Source organism: Bufo gargarizans, chromosome 11, assembly GCF_014858855.1.
Source record: "Bufo gargarizans isolate SCDJY-AF-19 chromosome 11, ASM1485885v1, whole genome shotgun sequence".
Taxonomy (NCBI): domain Eukaryota; kingdom Metazoa; phylum Chordata; class Amphibia; order Anura; family Bufonidae; genus Bufo; species Bufo gargarizans.
Genome location: NC_058090.1, coordinates 32,205,509 through 32,226,915, shown reverse-complemented (window position 1 = coordinate 32,226,915; position 21,407 = coordinate 32,205,509). Strand labels below are relative to the sequence as shown.

General features: G+C 43.6%; 1 protein-coding gene across 1 annotated transcript in view; it reads left to right on the top strand.

Annotated features, from left to right (window-relative positions):
* The window catches only part of SYNE2 (spectrin repeat containing nuclear envelope protein 2), a 279,407-nt gene that overhangs the window by 13,280 nt on the left and 244,720 nt on the right, over nucleotides 1–21,407 (top strand). Inside the window, 1 exon segment of the mRNA XM_044271524.1 lies at nucleotides 16,767–16,883. Within this exon segment, the coding sequence (XP_044127459.1) occupies nucleotides 16,805–16,883 (79 nt within the window). The 5' untranslated portion in view covers nucleotides 16,767–16,804.

Below are 21,407 nucleotides of genomic sequence, written 5' to 3'. Positions count from 1 at the left end.
CCCTTTTAAAGGGATGGATCGGCCAATATCAAATAGGAGAGGGACCGACTTCTGGCTGGATCAGCTGTTCGAATGGGTAATGGCCCTTTCTGCGACTGCTGCTTCCACTTCTGACTTACCCGTGTGCCATCTCATTTGCGGCGGCGGCGGCACAGTGTTCCATTTGCTTGACTGAGACTAGCAGTTGTAATTACACTGAGTCGCCTCTACATATAGGACGATGCACAGGTAATTTGACGACGGAAGCAGTGCTCAGCACAAGCACCTACCTCTTACAATATCTGATTGGCAGGGGTGCTGGGAGTCAGACTGCCTGCAATCTTATACCGGTGACTGTTTTAACGTGAATTAGACGATTTGAGAATAAATAGGCTTAACAGGCTAAGTGATAAAAATATTTATTAAGTGTGGTTAAATATAAGGTAAAACTTCTACAATATTGTACTTTCACTGTAAGTCTCTTGACATGAGTCGTATTATGGACTTCTATGTGTTATACTTGAAACAATAAAAAGAGATTTACAAAAAAAATATAAGGTAAAACAAACAAATCACATAGAGAATAAATAATAATCACATGGTCTGCACAATACAATATGGGGGGACTCCATATTGTAGCACATGGCCAACACCCCATGGTGATGCAATAGATAGGATGCTGTAAGCTCACTATCCCTATCTGGATGATGTTCTCAATGCAGTTCCAATTATTTGGCTTTGTGTAGAAAAGTTTATACCTTTCCTCCCCCCTTCCTAAAGATTTCCAGTGTCACTCAGTAATGCAGCCTTCTCAGCACAATGAAGGGGATTGTATATGTTAAGTAAATATACCTAGCTCGCTAAATTTCAAGAAATATAATTTCACTGAATATAGAAGGTGATATAATAATTAAAGGGACTGAACCAATCAGTACTTAATTAAGTAAAATACCCTTACAACACAGTGACCTATCCTGAGGTCATCAATATCTTTGGACCACACAACCCCATTTAGGCGTCCTGCACATGACTATGTAGCAGTACCGTACAAATTGTACAGAACCATAATGTGGCAACCATTGAGGTCTATGGGAATGGGATCATACTGTACCTCCATATGCAATTTCATTCAGAGGCATACCAAACCTGACAGAGAACATTGTGGCCTGATCCATGGTATACAGAGTTACATACGTATTCCGCCCTAGTAGCGCTGCTTGTAGGAGACATAATCTCTCTGATAGAGTACTGTATACAGCGGCTCATGAAGTATCCGTTTCATAGAGCTCTATTGAAGTACTGTGTATCAAGTACATGATGCCAAGGGGGGCGTTTTATTGGCGAAGCAGTTGTGTGAGGGAATGCCATTATATGAAGCTTTTGTGCCGTTGATCTAGAGATGGCGTTGGCAACACTAGGAAATAACTGAATGTTTCACAAGACAAATGTCTGAGGCCCGGTCTGCTGCAATGAACTGTAACCTAGTGTGATTGAGTAACTAGCCTGTATGTCAGAGGGCAGTATTTATATTCTGCTGGTAGAAATCAATACGTCAGAAAATGCATAAAGTCCAAGATTAAATCAAGATTTTAGTGTATATTGGTAGCATAGTTCATGTATAGCATGGGTATTTTGGTGCAATCTCATCTTGTTTGGTGTGCAAATAGAGATAGGGGCTTATTTATCAAGGGACTTGCAGTTATTTTAGATGTAAAAAAAGTTTGCAAGTCCCTATTTTAAGTCGCATGGCCGGTGTCAAAGTGTTTCGTTTGCGGAGCGGGGGGCATGTAATGTACGCCCTTTTCCAGGTGCATGGCTGCTGAAGGATTATCCCAATGTATGATGAGACGCACACCTCGTCATAAATTAGATGAATCCTCCGGCAGCTCAAGGGGAAACAATCACACCGCTCAGTGTTAATGTGTCCCATAAAGTATATAAAAAAAAAAGATCAATCACGTGAAGCAGAAGTAGAAGACAGTAATATATTAACAATAGAAATGTTCAAAAAATCAAGGTGGGTCAACTCTAAAAGGCTGACCCAAGATGAACTTGCATTCCCCATGTAATAACAATTCTGCATCTATTCTTATTCTTACTTTACTATTCCTACTAGAATTTATAACTGAATTGGATCCTATGAGCCGCACAGGTATCAAAACTAAACCATGGCTTCCCCTGAGAAGGCTGTAGATACTGTAACGGCACACAAGGCAGTTAGTAGAAGGAGAGGGAATCGAGTAACCTGTGAACAAGATGTGTAGAGAGAAAGCAGAGCACCAACAGCAAACTCTGCTGGAGGAGGAAGGGGGGATTACACACTCCTCAGGATAGGAGCTCCCTCATGAGTTGTAGAAGGAAAGGCCAGTACATGGATGAAGCTCAGCTGATACATGAGAGTTAGTGAAGGCATCATCATCCTGGACACACAGACCTCACATCCAACATACTGTGAGGAACACGTCCCCATGAGAAAAGTCTGAAACCAGGAGCAGGTTGCAAAATAAATATGAGCGGGTCTGAAAGTGAATAAAGGAATGAATATTTCTGACTAAAAATGAGTGCAACTCAAGGTAATCGCTAGTTGCTAACATATGATGATAGCTAAGCTCTGTCCGAATTTATGCAGGAACATGTGTCACCAACTGTGCCGTTATATACCAAATTCATGTATAAAACTCGTCTTGCAGTGCCAGGGAGGAAAATGGCATGGTGTGTGCTGTGTTTTTCTGCCCAGTTCTGACTAATAGGGTCAGCTTGGCATCCGAAAACTGTTGCAGCTGCCCAGTGATCCCCTGGCACAAGCTCGTACTAATGTACTACTGAAACATGACAAAACACAGTGTTCCACTAGAACCAGTTCCCAAACGCAAAGACTCCCGCTTATAAAGATGGATTGTATAGACGGTGTACATACAGATATGGTGACCAGCCAATCGTTTGGCAGTGCAGTGACATTTGTAATAATAAGGGAATAAAAATGTAATTAATCACTCACACAATGTGAAATAGAGCTAAACGATATAGCTTAAGTTATGTGCTTTGGCATACGTTCCTGTTTGTGTGCCAAGTCCATTGCAGGCAGAATAATGTGTGTGGCAGTGGATATGGGATGGAGCCTCACAGCAGTATGGAGCGTTATAAGCAACAGTCAGTTCTGGAAGGTGACGTGTTGGAAGCAGTAGAAATAAACAGAAGGATCTGCACGAGCTGGACAAGAACCAGATAGTAATCGCTAGATGACTGGGTCATTGCATCTCCATTATGGCTGTGTACCAAAAATGGTCCAAGTAAGGACAACTGGTGAACCGACAACCTGGTCATGGGGGTCTAGATCTCATTAAATGCACATTGAGACCAAAGGTTAGCACTCGGCTCTGATCCCACAAATTGCTGAAAGAATTTATAGGGTCACTGGGATTTCAGAAATGTATTGATATGTTGTTACAGGGACATATCAAAAGTTTTGATCGGTGGAGGTCTGAGCACTAAGACATCCACGATCTCTAGAACGAGGGGAGAGAAGCGCCCGCTTGGCGCTGTGTCTTTCCTTGCTGCATGAGACTAGAGCAAGACTGGCCCATAGATTTTATGTTGAGTTTGTCTATCTTTCTTTTCTGCGGACAAGAACCAGAGAGTAATCGCTGGACAAGAACCAGAGAGTAATCGCTGGACAAGAACCAGAGAGTAATCGCTGGACAAGAACCAGAGAGTAATCGCTGGACAAGAACCAGAGAGTAATCGCTGGACAAGAACCAGAGAGTAATCGCTGGACAAGAACCAGAGAGTAATCGCTGGACAAGAACCAGAGAGTAATCGCTGGACAAGAACCAGAGAGTAATCGCTGGACAAGAACCAGAGAGTAATCGCTGGACAAGAGCCAGAGAGTAATCGCTGGACAAGAGCCAGAGAGTAATCGCTGGACAAGAGCCAGAGAGTAATCGCTGGACAAGAACCAGAGAGTAATCGCTGGACAAGAACCAGAGAGTAATCGCTGGACAAGAGCCAGAGAGTAATCGCTGGACAAGAGCCAGAGAGTAATCGCTGGACAAGAGCCAGAGAGTAATCGCTGGACAAGAGCCAGAGAGTAATCGCTGGACAAGAGCCAGAGAGTAATCGCTGGACAAGAACCAGAGAGTAATCGCTGGACAAGAACCAGATAGTAATCGCTGGACAAGAACCAGATAGTAATCGCTGGACAAGAACCAGATAGTAATCGCTAGATGACTGGGTCATTGCATCTCCATTATGGCCGTGTACCAAAAATGGTCCAAGGAAGGACAACTGGTGAACTGACAACTTGGTCATGGGGGTCTAGATCTCATTAAATGCACATTTAGAGCAAAGGTTAGCACTCTGCTCTGATCCCAGAGATTGCGGAATGAATTTATAGGGTCACTGGGATTTCAGAAAACTTTTGATATGTTGTTACAGGGATCAAAAGTTTTGATCGGTGGAGGTCTGAGCGCTAAGACCTCCACGATCTCTAGAACGAGGGGAGAGAAGCTCCCGCTTGGCGCTGTGTCTTTCCTTGCTGCATGAGAGTGGAGCAAGACGGGCCCATAGATTTTATGTTGAGTTCGTCTATCTTCCTTTCCTGCGCTTCTCTCTCCTCGTTCTAGAGATCGGTGAAGATCTCAGCGCTCAGAACCCCCAACGATCAAAACTTTTGATGTGTCTCTAAAACATATCAAAAGTTTTCTAAAAGCACCGTGAACCTTTAAGATGTTCCCTAAGGCAGGGATCTCCTGTTTATATGGCCGGGCAGGGTGCAAAACTGAAAAACCTGGAGCTAATCTGCGGTCAGATCACTGACGTTCAAACTACAAATCCGTGGAAGAAATCCGAAAGGGTCAGTCTTGGATTTCTGCTGCGGATTCCATGGCAAATACATGTTTGACTTTTCCCGTGTGTATTTCCACCGTGTGAACATTCCTTATGTATTTGATGTGGATTTTTCACGCGGATTTGCTCTGTTTCAGCACCCACAGCGTACTCTGCAGGAGGAGGAAGGGTGAATCAACCACTCCTCAGCATCAGTCTGTCAGTACAGAATCATGCGGGGAAAAAAAACACATGCAGATTTATTTGTGGATTGCCCCAGATTTTAGGTCAATTTATGCGCAAAAAAATCACATCTACTGACCTGTCACTGTATTACACAAATCCACACGAAATACGCACCGTGTGCATGTGACCTAAAGGATCTGCCATATACCATAAGACTAGGGATGAGCGAACTTGTGTTTCAAGTTCGGCATGCAAGGTTCGGCTTATCTAAGAGTTTCCGCTACCACGGAATTCTTAGATAGACCAAACCCGAACCTTGCACGCCGAACTTGAAACACAAGTTCGCTCATCCCTACATAGGACACCTTCAGAGTTCTTGTAGAAAGCAAACTTCCATGGATCAGAGCAGTTTTGGCACAATGCTAGGATTTAATGTTATGGCTGTTTGGTTTCTGTGCAGTAGTCTCTATATAGGCCAGGGCTACATGGTGTTAGCAATGTGATCTTATATAAGATTGCAGGGCAAACCTGCAAGTGGTACTGTGATTAAGAAATCTTGCATTATCATAGGCCGGCCTAAAAATGCACGTAGTGCAACATACATCACAATATACATTTCGAGGCTTGGAAGATTCATATACCCATACTGTACATACAATTAAAGACACATGCAATAGCTGATGAGGAGCATCTGGTTTATTATGTACTTATTCTGCGTCTCTCTTTGTAGCTTTCATATCTTATTTCTCCTGGGGGAATTACTTTCATGTTGTGTATTTTTTATTATTTTGGGTGTGACTGGTTTGGGTCTAGTAGTTAGCTGCAGCCTGGCAGTCGAAGACTATTTAAATCATTAGCGCGCCAACAGCAAGAACAAACCTTTCCATTCAGGCCAGGCCAGCTGTCCCACATACCAGGCACCCATGTCCTCTACAAGCTCATACTGTCTGCCATTGTCTTTCGGGATGAACGTACAGAAGCGGCACATCTCTGCCACGGTTATTAGACCTGTGGACATTTAGTGAAAACAAATAGGCTACAATATTCCTAGCCCCTATTAGGAATCATGGACTGTATAGAGTTAATATATAGTCACAGGAACAAAGCTAGACGTCTACCACAAGGTAAGGCCGCATGCACACCACCAAATTTATGGTCTGTGCCTGATCCACCTTTGTTTGGGATGCGGACCCATTCATTTCTAGGGGGCCGCAAATAATGTGGACAGCACATGGATGTTATCCGTGTGCTGTCTGCAAGCTGTGCCGACGTTCCGCAAATTATAGAATATGTTCAATTCTTGATACTTTTGCGGACAAGAATAGGCATTTCATAATAGGGACTGAGGAAAGTGTGGGATGCACACGGCTAGTATCCGTATTTTGAACCACAAAATACATGCGGCCGTGTGCATGGGGACAAATACGTACAAATCCCTATCTATTTACGTGTATATATGGCCCAATAACGTGCTTTGGCAGGATCGTGGCCCTGCTCTCCACCATCGTGCCGAGTAGCTGTAGAGTAGTATGAATCCTGGTTATTATTAAGGCTACAGCGACTCTGGTTGCATACAAGTCACATACAACTCTGCAAACTGCATGCAATTTACCATTCGCGTCACTTATTAAGCACAAAATATAAAATCCTTGATGTTGCCAATGGCCTGTATTCTAAGCTGGAAAGGTTTGTATTTTGCAACACAATGTGACATTAAAATCCTCATGCAGCATTACCAAAGTTGCTGTGTAGCTACTACTTGTGCCACTGAACCCCCTGGGGCACAAGCCTCCCTATCTCTACAGCTATTTAGTTGGTCTCAGCTGTAACCAAGTTGTCTGCCATTTTATTGGTTAATTTTAAAATCTCATAAAAAAGTCTCCACCCGTCTGCCGTATGGGAATTCCACACCAAATGTAAGGGCACATGGCACTGAATTGCCCCCCGTTGCCAGTTTGGATTCTGCTGAGGGGCGCTGCCACTGCAGTTTGTCATTGTCGCAGTAGAAATAATATAACATGTTGATTTCGGAAGGTGTGCTGGGTAAAGTAAAATTACATTAATATATTATAAGCTTCCTCCACCATCTTTGCCGACCCTGACACAAGCATTTGGAATAGCCGCTGTCTAATCCTGTCTTTTCATTAGTCAATGATACAAATTCATTTGGAAAATCTTCACAATGAAACTTGGAAGGAAGGCATGTCCTAACAGGAAGCATCACTGTAAAACACACCAGAAGGTTTCAGAAGCAGCTTTTTATAGTTTGGTTATAAATATCTACCACAAGGCTATACTAATACTTACTGGCTGTTATAGTGACTACTTATCAGATACTGTTGCAGTCATATGTTTGTATATTTGTTGACGGATAAGCTCATATTTACATATAGAATATTACTTTATATTGCTGGATAATGACTTTGAATTAAAGCATATTCACTTGGGAATCTACACTCAGCTCCCTCATCCCACTAGGGTGAAAGATAACTACAGTGATCTAACCATTCCAGTGACCAAATCTGTGCATATGTGAACTTTAGCAGGAGTTACAGTGGGTTGGAATAGACATTCCCAAAAGAATACTTATAAAATATTAAATAATATTACTTGTTTTACAACCTATTTTGATGATTGTACAATTATTATTAATCACAGTGGGACGTGGTAGAGAGATTCACATCATCTCCTGTAGCCAGTGTTTGCTTGGGAATCTACACTCAGCTCCCTCATCCCACTTGGGTGAAAGATAACAACAGTGACCTAACCATTCCAGGGACCAAATCTCTTGAATATGTGAACTCTAGCAGGAGTTACAGTGGCTTGGAATAGACATTACCCCAAAAATACTAATAAAATATTAAATAATATTAGGTCAACAGTTTTGTAAGCTATTTTAATAATTGCACATCTGGTATTAAAGGGCTTCTGTCACCCCCCCTAAAAGTCATTTTTGGGCAACTTAAAATCCTTATACTGCGATTTATCAATATATAATGCTCTTACCCTTTTTCGTTCAGTAGTTTCTTCAAAAACCGCACTTTTATAATATGTAAATTACCCGTCTACCAGCAAGTAGGGCGGTTACTTGCTGGTAGCAGCCGCATCCTCCTTTCAAATAAATGCCCCCTCCTCCTGTTGATTGACAGGGCCAGCGAGCGCTCTCCTCCTCTGGCTAGCTCTGTCTGCCTTCTAAATGTCGCGTACCTGTCTTCAGTCGGTGCAGGCGCACTGAGAGGACGACGCTCGCTCGGCCGCTCTTTCCTCAGTGCACCTGCGCCGGGTGTAGATGTGACGTCATCGGCGCAGGCGCACTGAGGAAGGAGCGGCCGAGGGAGCGTCCTCCTCTCAGTGCGCCTGCACCGACTGAAGACAGGTATGGCGCAGGCGCGAGATTTAGAACGCAGACAGGGCCAGCCAGAGGAGGAGAGCGCTCGCTGGCCCTGTCAATCAACAGGAGGAGGGGGCGTTTATTTGAAAGGAGGATGTGGCTGCTACCAGCAAGTAACCGCCCTACTTGCTGGTAGACAGGTAATTTACATATTATAAAAGTGTGTTTTTTTAAGAAACTACTGAACAAAAAAAGAGTATGAGCACTATATATTGATAAATCGCAGTATAAGGATTTTAAGTCGCCCAAAAATGAAAAATGACTTTAGGGGGGTGACAGAAGCCCTTTAAAATAATAATAATAATCCTCATCATCACAGTGAAACCTAGTCGAGATGCTCACATTATCTCTTGTGGCTAGTATTCACTAGGGAATTTATACTCAGCTCCCTCATTCCACTTGGGTAAAAACATAATAAAAGTGACCTAACCATTCCAGTGACCAACCTCTTTTTTGCACCTTATTTTGATGATTGCACAATTATTATTATTATTATTATTATTAGTTATCACAGTGACACCTTGGACAGATGCTCAAATCATCTCCTGTGGCCAGTAATTGCTTATAAATCTATATTCAGCTCCCTTATCCCACTTGGGTGAAAGATAAGGAAAACAGTGACCTGACCATTGCAGTAACTGATCTTTTAGCATTTGTGAACTTTATCAGGAGTTAAAGTAACTTGGAAATGGAATAGACATTCCCAAAATAATACTAATCAAATATTAGGTCAACTGTTTTGCAACCTTTTTAATGATTGCAGAATTATCGTTCTTATTATTACTAATCACAGGGAGACCTAGGGGAGATGCTCACATCTCCTGTCGCCAGCCCCCTTTTTCCAAAGCTTTACAGAAGTGCAGGGATAGGTTCAGCCCGGGGCAGATGCTCCCTTTGCCTTCACTTTAATCAGAGAATTTGTTTCTGCATCAGTTTGCTAGGTTGTATATTGTAGATAACCATCATAATGGTTACTGTGATGCATGAAATAATAACCGGCAGTATATAATTATCCCACGTGCAACTTTTAGAAATAAGGCAGCAGTGAAAACAGAATATTACTTATGTTGTGGACAGTTACTGTAGAAACCAGCTGGATGACACATGAAAATAAACTTTTTTTAGATTTAGCGCTCGAGAGACACCCAAGTGACTCATTCCAATAAAATGAAAAAGCGACAGTGAAGCGGTTTAGTTCAGCTTCCTTACTGGAATATGTATGTGATTCCTCAGAACTAGAGCAGGAGATGCTGCAAAAACCTAAGCAGGGACAATGTAAACATACTTTAAGGAATGACTAATCAGCCAAAGGTTTTGAATTCACTCAACTTTTTGGATCTCTTCAGCACAAAGCGTTTTCAGCCTTAGGCCCATCTCCTCAGTAAATCTACATCAGAACAATGCCTCTTATGTAAATGCACATTAGCCTGAAATAAAGGTACGGTATATGGAAAAAGCACCATACAAAGTCGGTACTTTCATAAATGAACCCAGTGCTTGAATCCAGCCCTGACCCTAAAGGGGTTGTCCCACAAAAATATTCTCCATTTTTCAAACCAGCACCTGGATCTGAATACTTCTGTAATTGTATGTAATTAACAATTTCGTATAGCTACTGAATTATTCAATGAAATCTATCTGTATAGCGCCACCTGGTGTTTGCTGTTTTTCTAATCTTTCTGTCCTGCTAACGGAGATGGAAGCACATGCTCAGTTCCATCCTTTAACTGCCACCAGCTCCAATAGAAAGGACATGCCCCCTGGGAAAGTGCATGCCCCTTAAGCTGCCATCTTGAAATAAATCTAGCAGAGCAATGAATGGAGAGATCTCTGGATGCATGTGAGGTACAGGGCTGGTCCTAAGTTTTTTAGAAAAAGATTGTCATATACTATATTATATTGCATTTTCATTTTTACATTAATCATGTGTAGTGTCCCACTAGGTATGGGTGGGCACTACACAAGGGTCACTTGGTGTGCGCGTTACTCCTACTCACAAGGAACAGAGATGTCATATTTAATTCTGCATTTAATGTATGTTTTAATGTGTTGTTATATGCAATGTACCCCTGTCTAATGCAGCAGCAGGCCTAGTTGGGTGTAGTTAGACATCCCAGACACTAGAGGGAGATAGGGAGCCCCTAGTATAAATGTCCAGGCCCAGACAGGGAGAGTTAGTGCAGAGTCAGGAGTCTGAGAAGACAGAGGTTAAGAAGCCTGCTCCTGACATGCAGCTGGATAGCCCTGGCTGCTAGTGATGTCTAGGAGGCTGTTGAGAAGCTCCAGCTTGCCTGAAGAACAAGAGAGCCTAAGTTAGCTCTGAAGAGATACCCCAGTGGCAGGATTCAACCTCCTGGGAGAAGCCAACAGTTACCCACCTGATAGGAGGAGGCGACCCAGGGTAAGCAAAGTGACCCTGATGGGCAGAGGAACTTAGGAACCATAGCAAGCAGTATAATACCTGAGGAAGGAAGTAACCAAGGATATAAGCCACCCTTTTAGGCATCCGGGCCTTGGGAGATATAAAGCCAGAGCAGGAGTTCTATAAAGGACACTGTACAGTGATTCTAGGAGAAGTACAACCTGCTGCTGAGTGCTTGTGGAATTTACCCTCAGTGTAACTTGCATGACTATTGCCTGCCATATTTGTGAATAAGCCCCTCTGTGGAACTGTAATACAGAGACTATATTACTCCCTGCTGTACAAAGTTGGATTGTCCAGTAAAGTTTACGTTTGGTTCACTGCATACTTGTGTACCTTCATCTTTCCAACCACCAACCGGCGTGCCACCGGCCAAAGGCACTGGCGTCACGAATACCACAGGGACCTTGCCCCAGGCACACAAAATACCTGTAACATCCAGGGCACCTCAACTACCATCCGGCCTGGTCCCTATCTACAGAGCGTGCCCCAGAGGAACTGTGTCTACCTCTCCTTCACTGCCACGCGCCTGCCCAGGGTTCTTCAAATATAGTGAGTACCCTCGATTGCCCATAACTGTGACCTCACTTCGTCATCCCCTGCAGGTCTGGCGTGTTGCACATGGGATACCCCTTTAACAAGCAAGTGCCATTGTTTGCAAGGCAACCTTAGGCATGGACCACTTTACTCTAATGGGAAAGCCGGCCTTGTGAGTCGGGCGTGTGAAATGTGAGGAAAGCAACCTTCTAGTGAAAAACTAGGAAGTAATATTTTAGAGCAGTTTTCAATCTGTGAGAGGTTTCAGGGTTGTTACCCATCATCAGTGCAAAATGGAAACCATGTCATTTTACTACTTTTGTGCAATAAAACCCCTTTTTTTAAAGGAAAAAAATATTTTTCCTTCGCAGTTTCCCAAGACCCATAACTTTTTTATTTTTCTTTCTATGGAGTTGTATGAGGGCTTGACTTTTGCAGGCTGACTTTTCATTTCATTGTAGGTATCATTTTAAAGTAAATTACACTTTTTGATTGTTGTTAAGATTTTTGGGTGGCAACTAAGAATAACTTAGTAATTCTGTAATTACATTTTTTTTTTTTTTACAGCGTTCACCATAGGGAATAATTTACATGATATGTATGTAGTGTGGGTCGTTACGGACGCGGTGATACAAAACATATGGGGGGAGTGTATTTTCAATGGAAAAAAAGCATTTTTTTTTTTTACTGAAATGTTTTTTTATTTAATAAATGTGTTTAATGTCACTGACACTCAAGGCTGGCTTGGGGCCTATGCCAGGTCCTAGCCTGTCTTTACACACATCGGCACCCCACGATTACATTTGCGGGGTGCCAATGGGAGACAGAAGGAATCCTCTCCCTCTGTCACCACTTACATATGACAGGTGCCATAACCCATGTAAAGGGTTAAACAGCCTGGATTGGCACTCCTGCCGGCCGGGTTGTTAGAGCAGGAGTGCAGCTCTCATGTGAGAGCCGAGCCCTCGTTCCCAGCTGCATGGCGGCCCAGCCTAAAAAGGTGTACGGGTGGTTACTAAGGGGTTAAACGGTTTCATACTGATGACCTGTCTTCAAGAAAGATCATCAATATCTGATGGGTCCAAATCCTGGCACCCCTGCTGATCAGCTTTTTGAAGAGGCCACGGCACCCTGGTGAGTGCTGCGACCTCCTCACAGCTTACCAAACACAGGGCCGTTACGTTGTATAGTGGCTGTACTTGGTATTGCAGCCCAAGCCGATTCATTTGAATCAGATTGAGCTGCGCCTAGGCCATGTGACCAATGAATATGGTGTCACTGGCCTAGGAAGAGTGAGTGCCAAGCCCTCTTTAAACAGCTGATCAGCAAGGATAGTGGGAGTCTGACTCCTACCAATGAGATATTGATGACCTATCCTGAGGATAGGACATCAATACTAAACTCCAGGAATACTACTTAATAGGTTATGCCCTGATTGATGGGAAAAATGAAAACCACATATGATTTAGTACATAAAAATATATTTCCAAAAATGCTAGAACCAGCCCTGTACCTCTCATGGATCCAGAGATCTCCCCATTCATTGTCCTAATGTTCTGCTAGATTTATTTCAAACTGGCAGCTCAGGGGGTGTGTCCCTTCTACTGCAGATCAGGGGCATGTCCTTTTTGCTGCAGATCAGGGGCATGTCCTTTTTGCTGCAGATCAGGGATGTGTCTCCTTTCTTCTGTAGCACTTTCCCTGTAACAGCCACAGTTAGTAATAGAAGGCATGGCTGGTGGCCGTTGAACATTTAAACTGACTGCATGTGACCACCCCAGTAAGGTGGATGGAGAAATAAGTAGAAGAATGAACAGCAGGTGGCGCTATACAGATACATTGTATTGAATAGCTCAGTGGCGATACAACATTTTTGATTACATGCAATTACAAAAGTATTCAGGTCCAGTTGCTGGTTTGAAAAATGGAAAATATTTTTGTGGCACAGTCCCTGAGGGTGAGACTGTACTTTGGTCTTTCAGTCAAAATTTACAGCTGCTCGGGAGCTGACCGAAATACCAACCCATGATTATCTTTTGATATTTATTGTATCTCTGAACTCCACCATGCTCTATATCTCCCCAAAAGACGGCTACCCTTGATTGCTTTCTGAAGGACTTCACTCCATTTATGGAGTGCTTATAATCTCCGCACATGTGAGATGTACACAGATTCCGGTCTTCTGAAGCCTTGCACTGTTTACATGTGGTTGGTGCCCTTGCTTTTACAAGGGGGTGGGTGGATTTGACTATAAAAAAAAAGGAGCAGTAAATGAGAGAATGAGGTCATTATCCTTAGAAGTGATGTACACATCATAAAGAAGTTCTGACATTGACACTTAGTGGATAAAAGACTTGAGGCAGGAGCCTGGAGGAGCAGGAGTGTCCTCTTTTTTTTTCCAAGCTGAGAAATAACCAGAGATCTTGTAGACAGGAGGAACCTACTGTGTATAACACATACATGACGTCTGATGTAATAATACTAACATCACAGACAAAGGTCTCATCCATTGTAATATTTTATCAAAGCTCCACTTGGTCCTTCCCAGCATTAGGCTTGACAGAAACTGCAATGAAGAATAAATAGTTATAAGCAACTTGTAGTGGATCTTTGGCACATTATTCCCCAAATCTTCTACTAGACCATCAAGACCATTGTCATTACCAGTTCAGTGTCTTAACCATGCTCACCGGTTTTGGTCTACATCCCAACTTTTTAGAAGGTCAAAGATGGACGGCTACTTTGAGCCCCATGGCTCTCGACTTCCTGTCTTGACAAGCCAAAAAAATAGAAAAATACTTGTGTAATGACTGGTCAGCACTCTGTCTTATAACATTGGTGCTCGGTGGTAGGGTAGTCCTCCCGAGTCTAATAAATAGAAAAACAACCTTAGCACTGCAGTGTTATATGCAATTAAATAAAAAATACTTCTTTATTTCTCCAACTAGCTTAGGTACAGCAAAGGTCAACGTTTCGGTCTTTTCCCAGACCTTGTTCAAGGTCAATGCAATGGGATATTTTTTCCTCTGGCGTAATGAAAGCCACACTCTTAGATACCCCACTGCATAGAACTAGGCTGTGAACAAGGGACAGGACTGAAATGTTGGCCTTTGCTGTACTTAAGCTGGATGGAAAAATGAAGAAGTTCTTGATTTAATTGTGCATATCACTGGACTGCCGTGGTTGTTCTTCTATTTATTCGAAATATTAAGAAAGGCCTGCTCAGCCCATCACTGGCTAATGTGGGACTCCACGAAATTGGCAGGGTCAGCTAACGTTTATTTCATGTGTATGACCAGCCTAATTCATACAGCACAAAGAACTGGACATGTCATAATGCAACATACCTGATCCCTCTTCCCCCTGACATCTGCCATCATGGGAGTGTTAGATCCTCTTAAAGAGTAGATATTTGGCTGGTTCCATATCTGCATGAGGATTGACTTATTTTTTAAATAATTCCCCCTCCCCACTGGACCTGTGAAGGGGAACCTACTTACCTACTCCCCGCCGCCACATTCCAGGTCCATGTGTCCTTGGGTGTCTTCATTGTGCTTCGTTTACCGTGTGTAAACTTCTGGCACAGATGGGGTCAGGTGCGCCACTGCAGCCAATGACTGGTCTCAGATGTATCCCCAAGCAGCACGTTATTGCTGGGTCACATGCCACTTGTGGACAAGTCACTGCTGAGGCCAGTCATTGACTACAGCAGAGCACGTGATCCTGTCCATGCCGGAAGTTCATGTGTGGACCGAAGCCAGACAGTGAAGACAGCAGGGGACTCTCAGATTCAGAACCAAGCAGCGGGTAGCAAATAAGAAGGATGCAATGCCACAAACAACCCGTGGACAGATGTGGCACTCATTTTTAAAGAAAGCAGTCATGTTTTCTATGTCTGTACATTCCCTTGTGTCTCCTAAGCCAGACGGTTTTCTTTTTGGTCTTTCCAGCAACACTGATCTGTTGTAATTTTTTCAGAGCTCTATTGAAGTGACCATTCAGAGAAATGTTGGATGGTAGCTGGTGACCACGTATCAGGCTTTGGTATACCGAACTCTTGGTGGAAAAGCTTTGCTTGGATGTGATTCAGCTAACAGAGCTCCCGATTTGTAGCTGTGACTGTTTCCAAGCCCGGCAACCTGGGTTTAGACCTTCAAAAATCCTTTTAAGCTGATGAGATTAAATCTACAATGCCAGCAGAAATCAGGCTTAAGACGATCAATATTGAAATCTTTTGTTAACCCTTTGTGGTCTTGAACAGATCTTCTCAAGCTCTTGATAGGGCATGGAATGCTATCCCAAACATCTCCGATGTAGTAAGATAGTTGCATTGTCCATGGATATGATGCCTCCATCCCAGCAGAGGTATATGTGTATGGCCACCTTTGGTGGTGTTGACTGGGACCACAGTGCCTGTTGATGAGAGCCCTGTGGTTAGTATTGAGGGATTGTGGCTAGCACAGGGGGTACTATGGCTGACTCTTGGGCATCATGGGGGCATTGTGTCTAAGCCTCTTGTTATGATGGCTTTTAGGAATTAGCTACAGTGCACTATCCACTATATACCCCTCTTTTAGCATAAATGTCAACTGCTGGACTGGGCCAAGCATTATCATGGTTTAACTACTGTATGACGTATAGGAGAAAAAAGGTTGAGGAGCCCTGGTCTAGAATACCTCATAGACTGTGTGGGTCATGTATGAAAGTGATCGTGCTATTCCATGGTGTGCACCTTACTGACCAGATACCTTCTGCTACCACCTTGTGTGCATTATTCTCACAGCAATTTTTTTTTTTATATGTGATATCCATCCTCTTAAAGTGGAACTCTAGGTAAAAACCTAAATGCCTCTTACCTAAGGTAGAGATCTTACCAGTTCTTCTGGGCTGCTTCTTCAGGATTATCAGATACCGTATGCATGGGACTGTATTATGACCCTGTCCACTGTAGAAATAAATACACCTCTTGTTATCAAAGGGGCAGACACCATGATGAAACCTGAATGACTTTATTTTAAGTAAAAGGGGACTGTTTGGCACCCATGGTATCTACCATACGATCTGCTGGATCCTTTAATATCTAGCAATAGATACAGATGGGGTGCATCATTATACCATTGCATGCAGGGGATGAAGAAGAACCTTAGAAATCCCCCAAAACAGGGCTACTATGTAGAATCACCATCAGATATTTGGTGGGCAAAATGAGACTTGAAATGTGAAGGGTTGCTGTTATCATAGGCGTGCTCTCTTTGATGTGCTCTAGTTTTATACATGAACCTGAGAATATTTCTCTATACAACAGCCAAAGGGCAGAAAGGGTGGAGATCTCTGCCGTTCTTGATGCTGACGATGCACTTTTTTTCTTATAAATTTAGCATTTTACGGTGAATGTGAAACTTAGCATTATGTCTGCCTCTATTCCAGACTCTTCCGTTGTCCACACCTATGAGGTCTACAGGACCATGTCATCGGACAGTGGATCCTCGTTGTCTGCAGCGGAGGATCAGCTCGCCGTAGTCCAGCGGTTCTATGTTCTACAAGGTAACTCCATTCTTTCCATAATCCTTTTTACAGCTGGAGTTCATGTTGGTGTGACACCTCTGAATCTAGGAAAGGTATAGAGTCTTCATGTTTCTCTTGCCAATTGGACATAATCCAGTGCATGGTAACACCCAGTTACCCGGACCAATTATATAGTCTTCCTGGAGATTTTGGATTAAATAATAGAAGCTTGCATCATTGGGCATTTCTATTGTTTGCTGTTTATGACAATCTGTCTACTCTTCTGGAAAAAGTGTAGACCTCCTGGGGGAATAGGCAAGCTTCTCGGGACTGGAGTGGGGCACACTACCAAATCAGAATTATTATAATCACCATATTTAGGGGAAGATGAAAAGAAGAGGTTCTTTGCCGGTGGTGGACATACCATTTGTGCAAGCTATCCCACTGCATAGGGGCCCTGTAGGCAACATGGTCCACTACTACCTTAAAATGATCACTCCAGTGCTTCCAACTGCATGCAAGGGATCGGTGTCCCAATGTTCTCCCATGTATTACCTTAGCACGTGGAGAGCAAGGGTCCCAAATACTGTTCCTTCACACGGACCATCTGTTGTCTTTGTCCACCCCGTTCTTCTCTGTGGAGTCTGAATTCATTTTGGGGTCAGAAGTCTTCTCTCTGAATTATATTTTGGGTATCAAGTCTAGGGTCTTGCTTCATTTTGAGGTCTAATGAAGGAAGTGGAATTAGACACTGTGTTGTAAGCCATAGACAGGGAAGCTGTAGAAAACAAGTGCTAATCTGCCCCAGGTAATCGGGTCACAGCCCGCTTGTATTGATTAGACAACAACTGTTGAGGAACTGCTTGATCCCTACTTCAAAGGGTTTTACAGGCTGCTGATAGGTCATTAATATCCGATCGGTGAGTGCCCAACATTCTGCAACATTCTTCCATCATGCAAGACCATGACAGTATTCATAACTCTGCATCAATGTTCAGCTACAGTATTTCCAGATACACTTTCTTCTACTTGTGAGACACCTATATAGTTTTGGTTACTTAAAGGGCTATGTCCCCAGGACCCCATTCATATGACAGATGTGATAGAGGAGGGTCTTCCATCCCACTGCTGACCCCACCTCTGTAATCCAGAGTGGACAATGACCACATGTAATACCCTATATCCCCTGTAGTGGCCACTGCAGAGGCAAAAAGAAGCTTCCTTTGCAAAATCTGTTGTATCCTGGGGGTCTGGACACAGAGGTCCTCAGTTTGGGGGTTGTCTTTTTTTAGATTTAATAGTGTCGAGCGACTGCCATTGTTTACCCATACCTGACGTCAGCTATGGAGACCTGGCTCTCCGGTAGGATTTCCACCTCTCCCTGTTTATTTAGGGAACACACCTGTAGATAAAACAGGAATCGAAGGCACTTTGACCGGGTCTTGCTTTCAGGTGTGAATCATAGATCCCCACCCAGTGTTCTGCCCTGATCAAAAATATTGTGGTGCTTGATATGATAGATCCGCCGTGACATTGCATGGCTGGCAATTCCCTAACTTTATTTAAATTCAAGAATTGTAAACCTACAAAGCAATTTTCTTCCACCATAGAATCAAAAACAGTAGAATATCTGAAGAACAGAAGCAGGAGACTGAGCAGCAGAAACCAAGTCCGATCATTCAGAATATCTGATAGTCCAGTACTGATCAGCCCCTGTTAATGCCCCATAAATACTGTATAGATCACTGCGCGGTGCTGACATTTACCTAACTTGAGGATGTAATTTTTCTCTTGCTGGCTCTAGGGTATAAAACCTGTTCTAACAGATTATGTGAACCCAAGCTAAAAGAGGTATGCACGCTGCACATGTATGACCCCAGCGCTCACCTCTTGTGGGACTACGAGTTGTGTTACTTGCTTATGTAAAACAGAGGTGTAGCGTGTTGTCCTAGCTCTATATCGAAACAGCTTGGCCAAGGCATAGTGTCTTATTGGCGCCCCCTCCTGGTACCTATCACCAGGATCCCCCCCTCCCAGCTATGCCCCTGGTTTACAGCAAAAAGTATCCCTCTACTTCTGTCAGCTATGCAAGTTATAAGGTCTGAATGGGGGTTTCATTCCTGTTTCCATTCACTGACAGCTAACAGAGCTTGCAAGTGATCAGTGATTTAAGTATATACAGTATAGTATATTGGAAAGCTAGCTTTTCATGATAAATTGATTAAAGTGGACCTGCTAGCTCTCCTGACATGCTTGTTTCATTCATTACTTGTATTACCCATAATACATGATGTATTCTAGTGTTCTGTTCCTCTGTTATTCCTCCAGGAAAATGTTGATATTTATTTCTACCATTCCATTTGTCATTAAAGGGGTTGTCCCGGCTTTTACTATTGATGGTCTATCCTCAGGATAGGTCATCAGTTGGCATGAGCGAACTTCTGTTTTCAAGTTCGGCGTACAAGGTTCGGTTTATCTAAGAATTCTGTTATGGATTAAGTTATGGTCCGTGGTAGCGGAATCCATAACGCAATTCTGAAGGTACTTTCACACTAGCGTTTCTGTTTTCCGGTGTTGAGTTCCGTCACGTGCGCAGACCTTTAAAAATGCAAAAAAAATTGACACCGGAGAGACGGATTCGGTATTTCAATGCATTTGTCAGACGGATCCGCATCCGAATCGGTCTGACAAATGCCAATCTGTTTGCGTCTGGATTGCCCTATCCGGCAGGCAGTTCCGGCGACGGAACTGCCTGACGGAATTCTCTGCCGCAAGTGTGAAAGTACCCTTAGATAACCCGAACCTTGTACGCCGAACTTGAAAACAGAAGTTCGCTCAACACTAGTCATCAATATGGGATCAGCAGGGGTCCGACACCCAGCAAAGAGCATAGACTGCAGCAGCGGACAGGAAGAGAGCAGGGAGACGGCACGTGCGCACTGCGCGCACCGTCTCCTCATGCAGCTGATCGGCAGGGGTGCCGGGTGTCGGAACTCCGCCGATCTGATATTGATGACCTATCCTGAGGATAAGTCATCAATAGTAAAAGCCCGGACAACCCCTTTACCCTGGGTTCAGACCTGAGCGTTCTGAAACGAGCGCTCTGTATGCGCGATTGTACGGGCGTTTACAATCGCGCATACAGAGACAGGCGTGCACACATTGTCGTGCGTTCCCGAATATCTATGTGCCGGAACGCGCGACAAACGCCCAAAAAAAAGCTCAAGAACTTGTTTGAGCGTCGGGCGTTTTACAGCGCGATCGTACGCGCTGTAAAACGCCCAGGTGAGAACCATTCCCATAGGGAAGCATTGGTTTCTCCTTGTTTAGCGTTTTACAGCGCGTAGGAACGCGCTGTAAAACGCTCAGGTGTGAACTTAGGGTTAAGGTGTTCCCCTACACTGTCCTATCACCTTATTGACAAAGGGAAAGGTAATGGCCAGCTGCATTTAGATGAGGAATAACAGAGGAAAAACACAACATAACCTGTAGAGTCCTAGGAAAATATACCCTATAATTGTTACTTTGTAAGAAGGCTCCATATTAAATTTTATTAAATGACATTACATTTTATTACATTATAAAGTTTTATATAAAGCTGCAGGAATCCCTGGTGAAAGGATGGTCATAGCACGCATCCGAGTAGACATTTACTGTCAGCTTCTGGAGGTGATGACCCGTGCTTTCTGCTTTGCTTGTGCCAATTGCTGACGAGGATCTCCTAGCAAATTATCCCCATGGCGTCTGCACGTGTATCATATTAATACACAGCTGGACAGGACTAAGGTGTGGCCACCATCAAGTTCATGCTTGTAATACAGTACTGGAGATATGGGACGGGTCATGAAGAGGAGCAGACCTTGTACTTCAGCCCAACTGATTATCTGGGGTTACAATAGGTTCAGCTCTGCTCAACTTTCACTTTGACTTTCGGAAGTTACGGTACCTTATCCTATCATATAAATTGCCATTTTCCAGATCTTTAAGTGAGAGCGATTCAAATACTGTTCGGCAGCTGCGGAAAATTCAGCTTCCCTACAGCTTCCCTCCTAGAACAATGAGCAGAAAATAGAGTCCACCAGGGCTGGATTAAGTATGGTGGAGGCCTCTAGTCAACATTTTGGTGGGGGCCACTTCCCCAGTACGTCATGTAAAAAAATAAAATAAAAAGCTGGTGGATAAGTGTCAGCGGATAATGTGGATAGGACCCCATGTCAATGTAATGTTTCTGATAGCAGCCCCAATATCTTCTGTTACCTCGCCCAGGGGTCGATTGACCATAGACCCTACAGGGAAACTTCCCGTTGGGCCAATGCCCAGTGGGCCACCTGAGCACTACTCATGGCACCAGCTAGGTAAGGATCCCATAGTTAATTAACTTGACTAGGAGCACCAAGTAATTCTGTACCAGGCCAGGAGGTGCCCTCCTGACTCCTGAATTCAAGTGTATTGCCATCCTGAGGCACCTGGAGTAGGAGAACCGAACATGGCCCATGGCACTGGACATCATAGAGGAGCAGCTTCTGGGGAAATAGTGTTCAAAGTTTTAGTAATGACCTATTC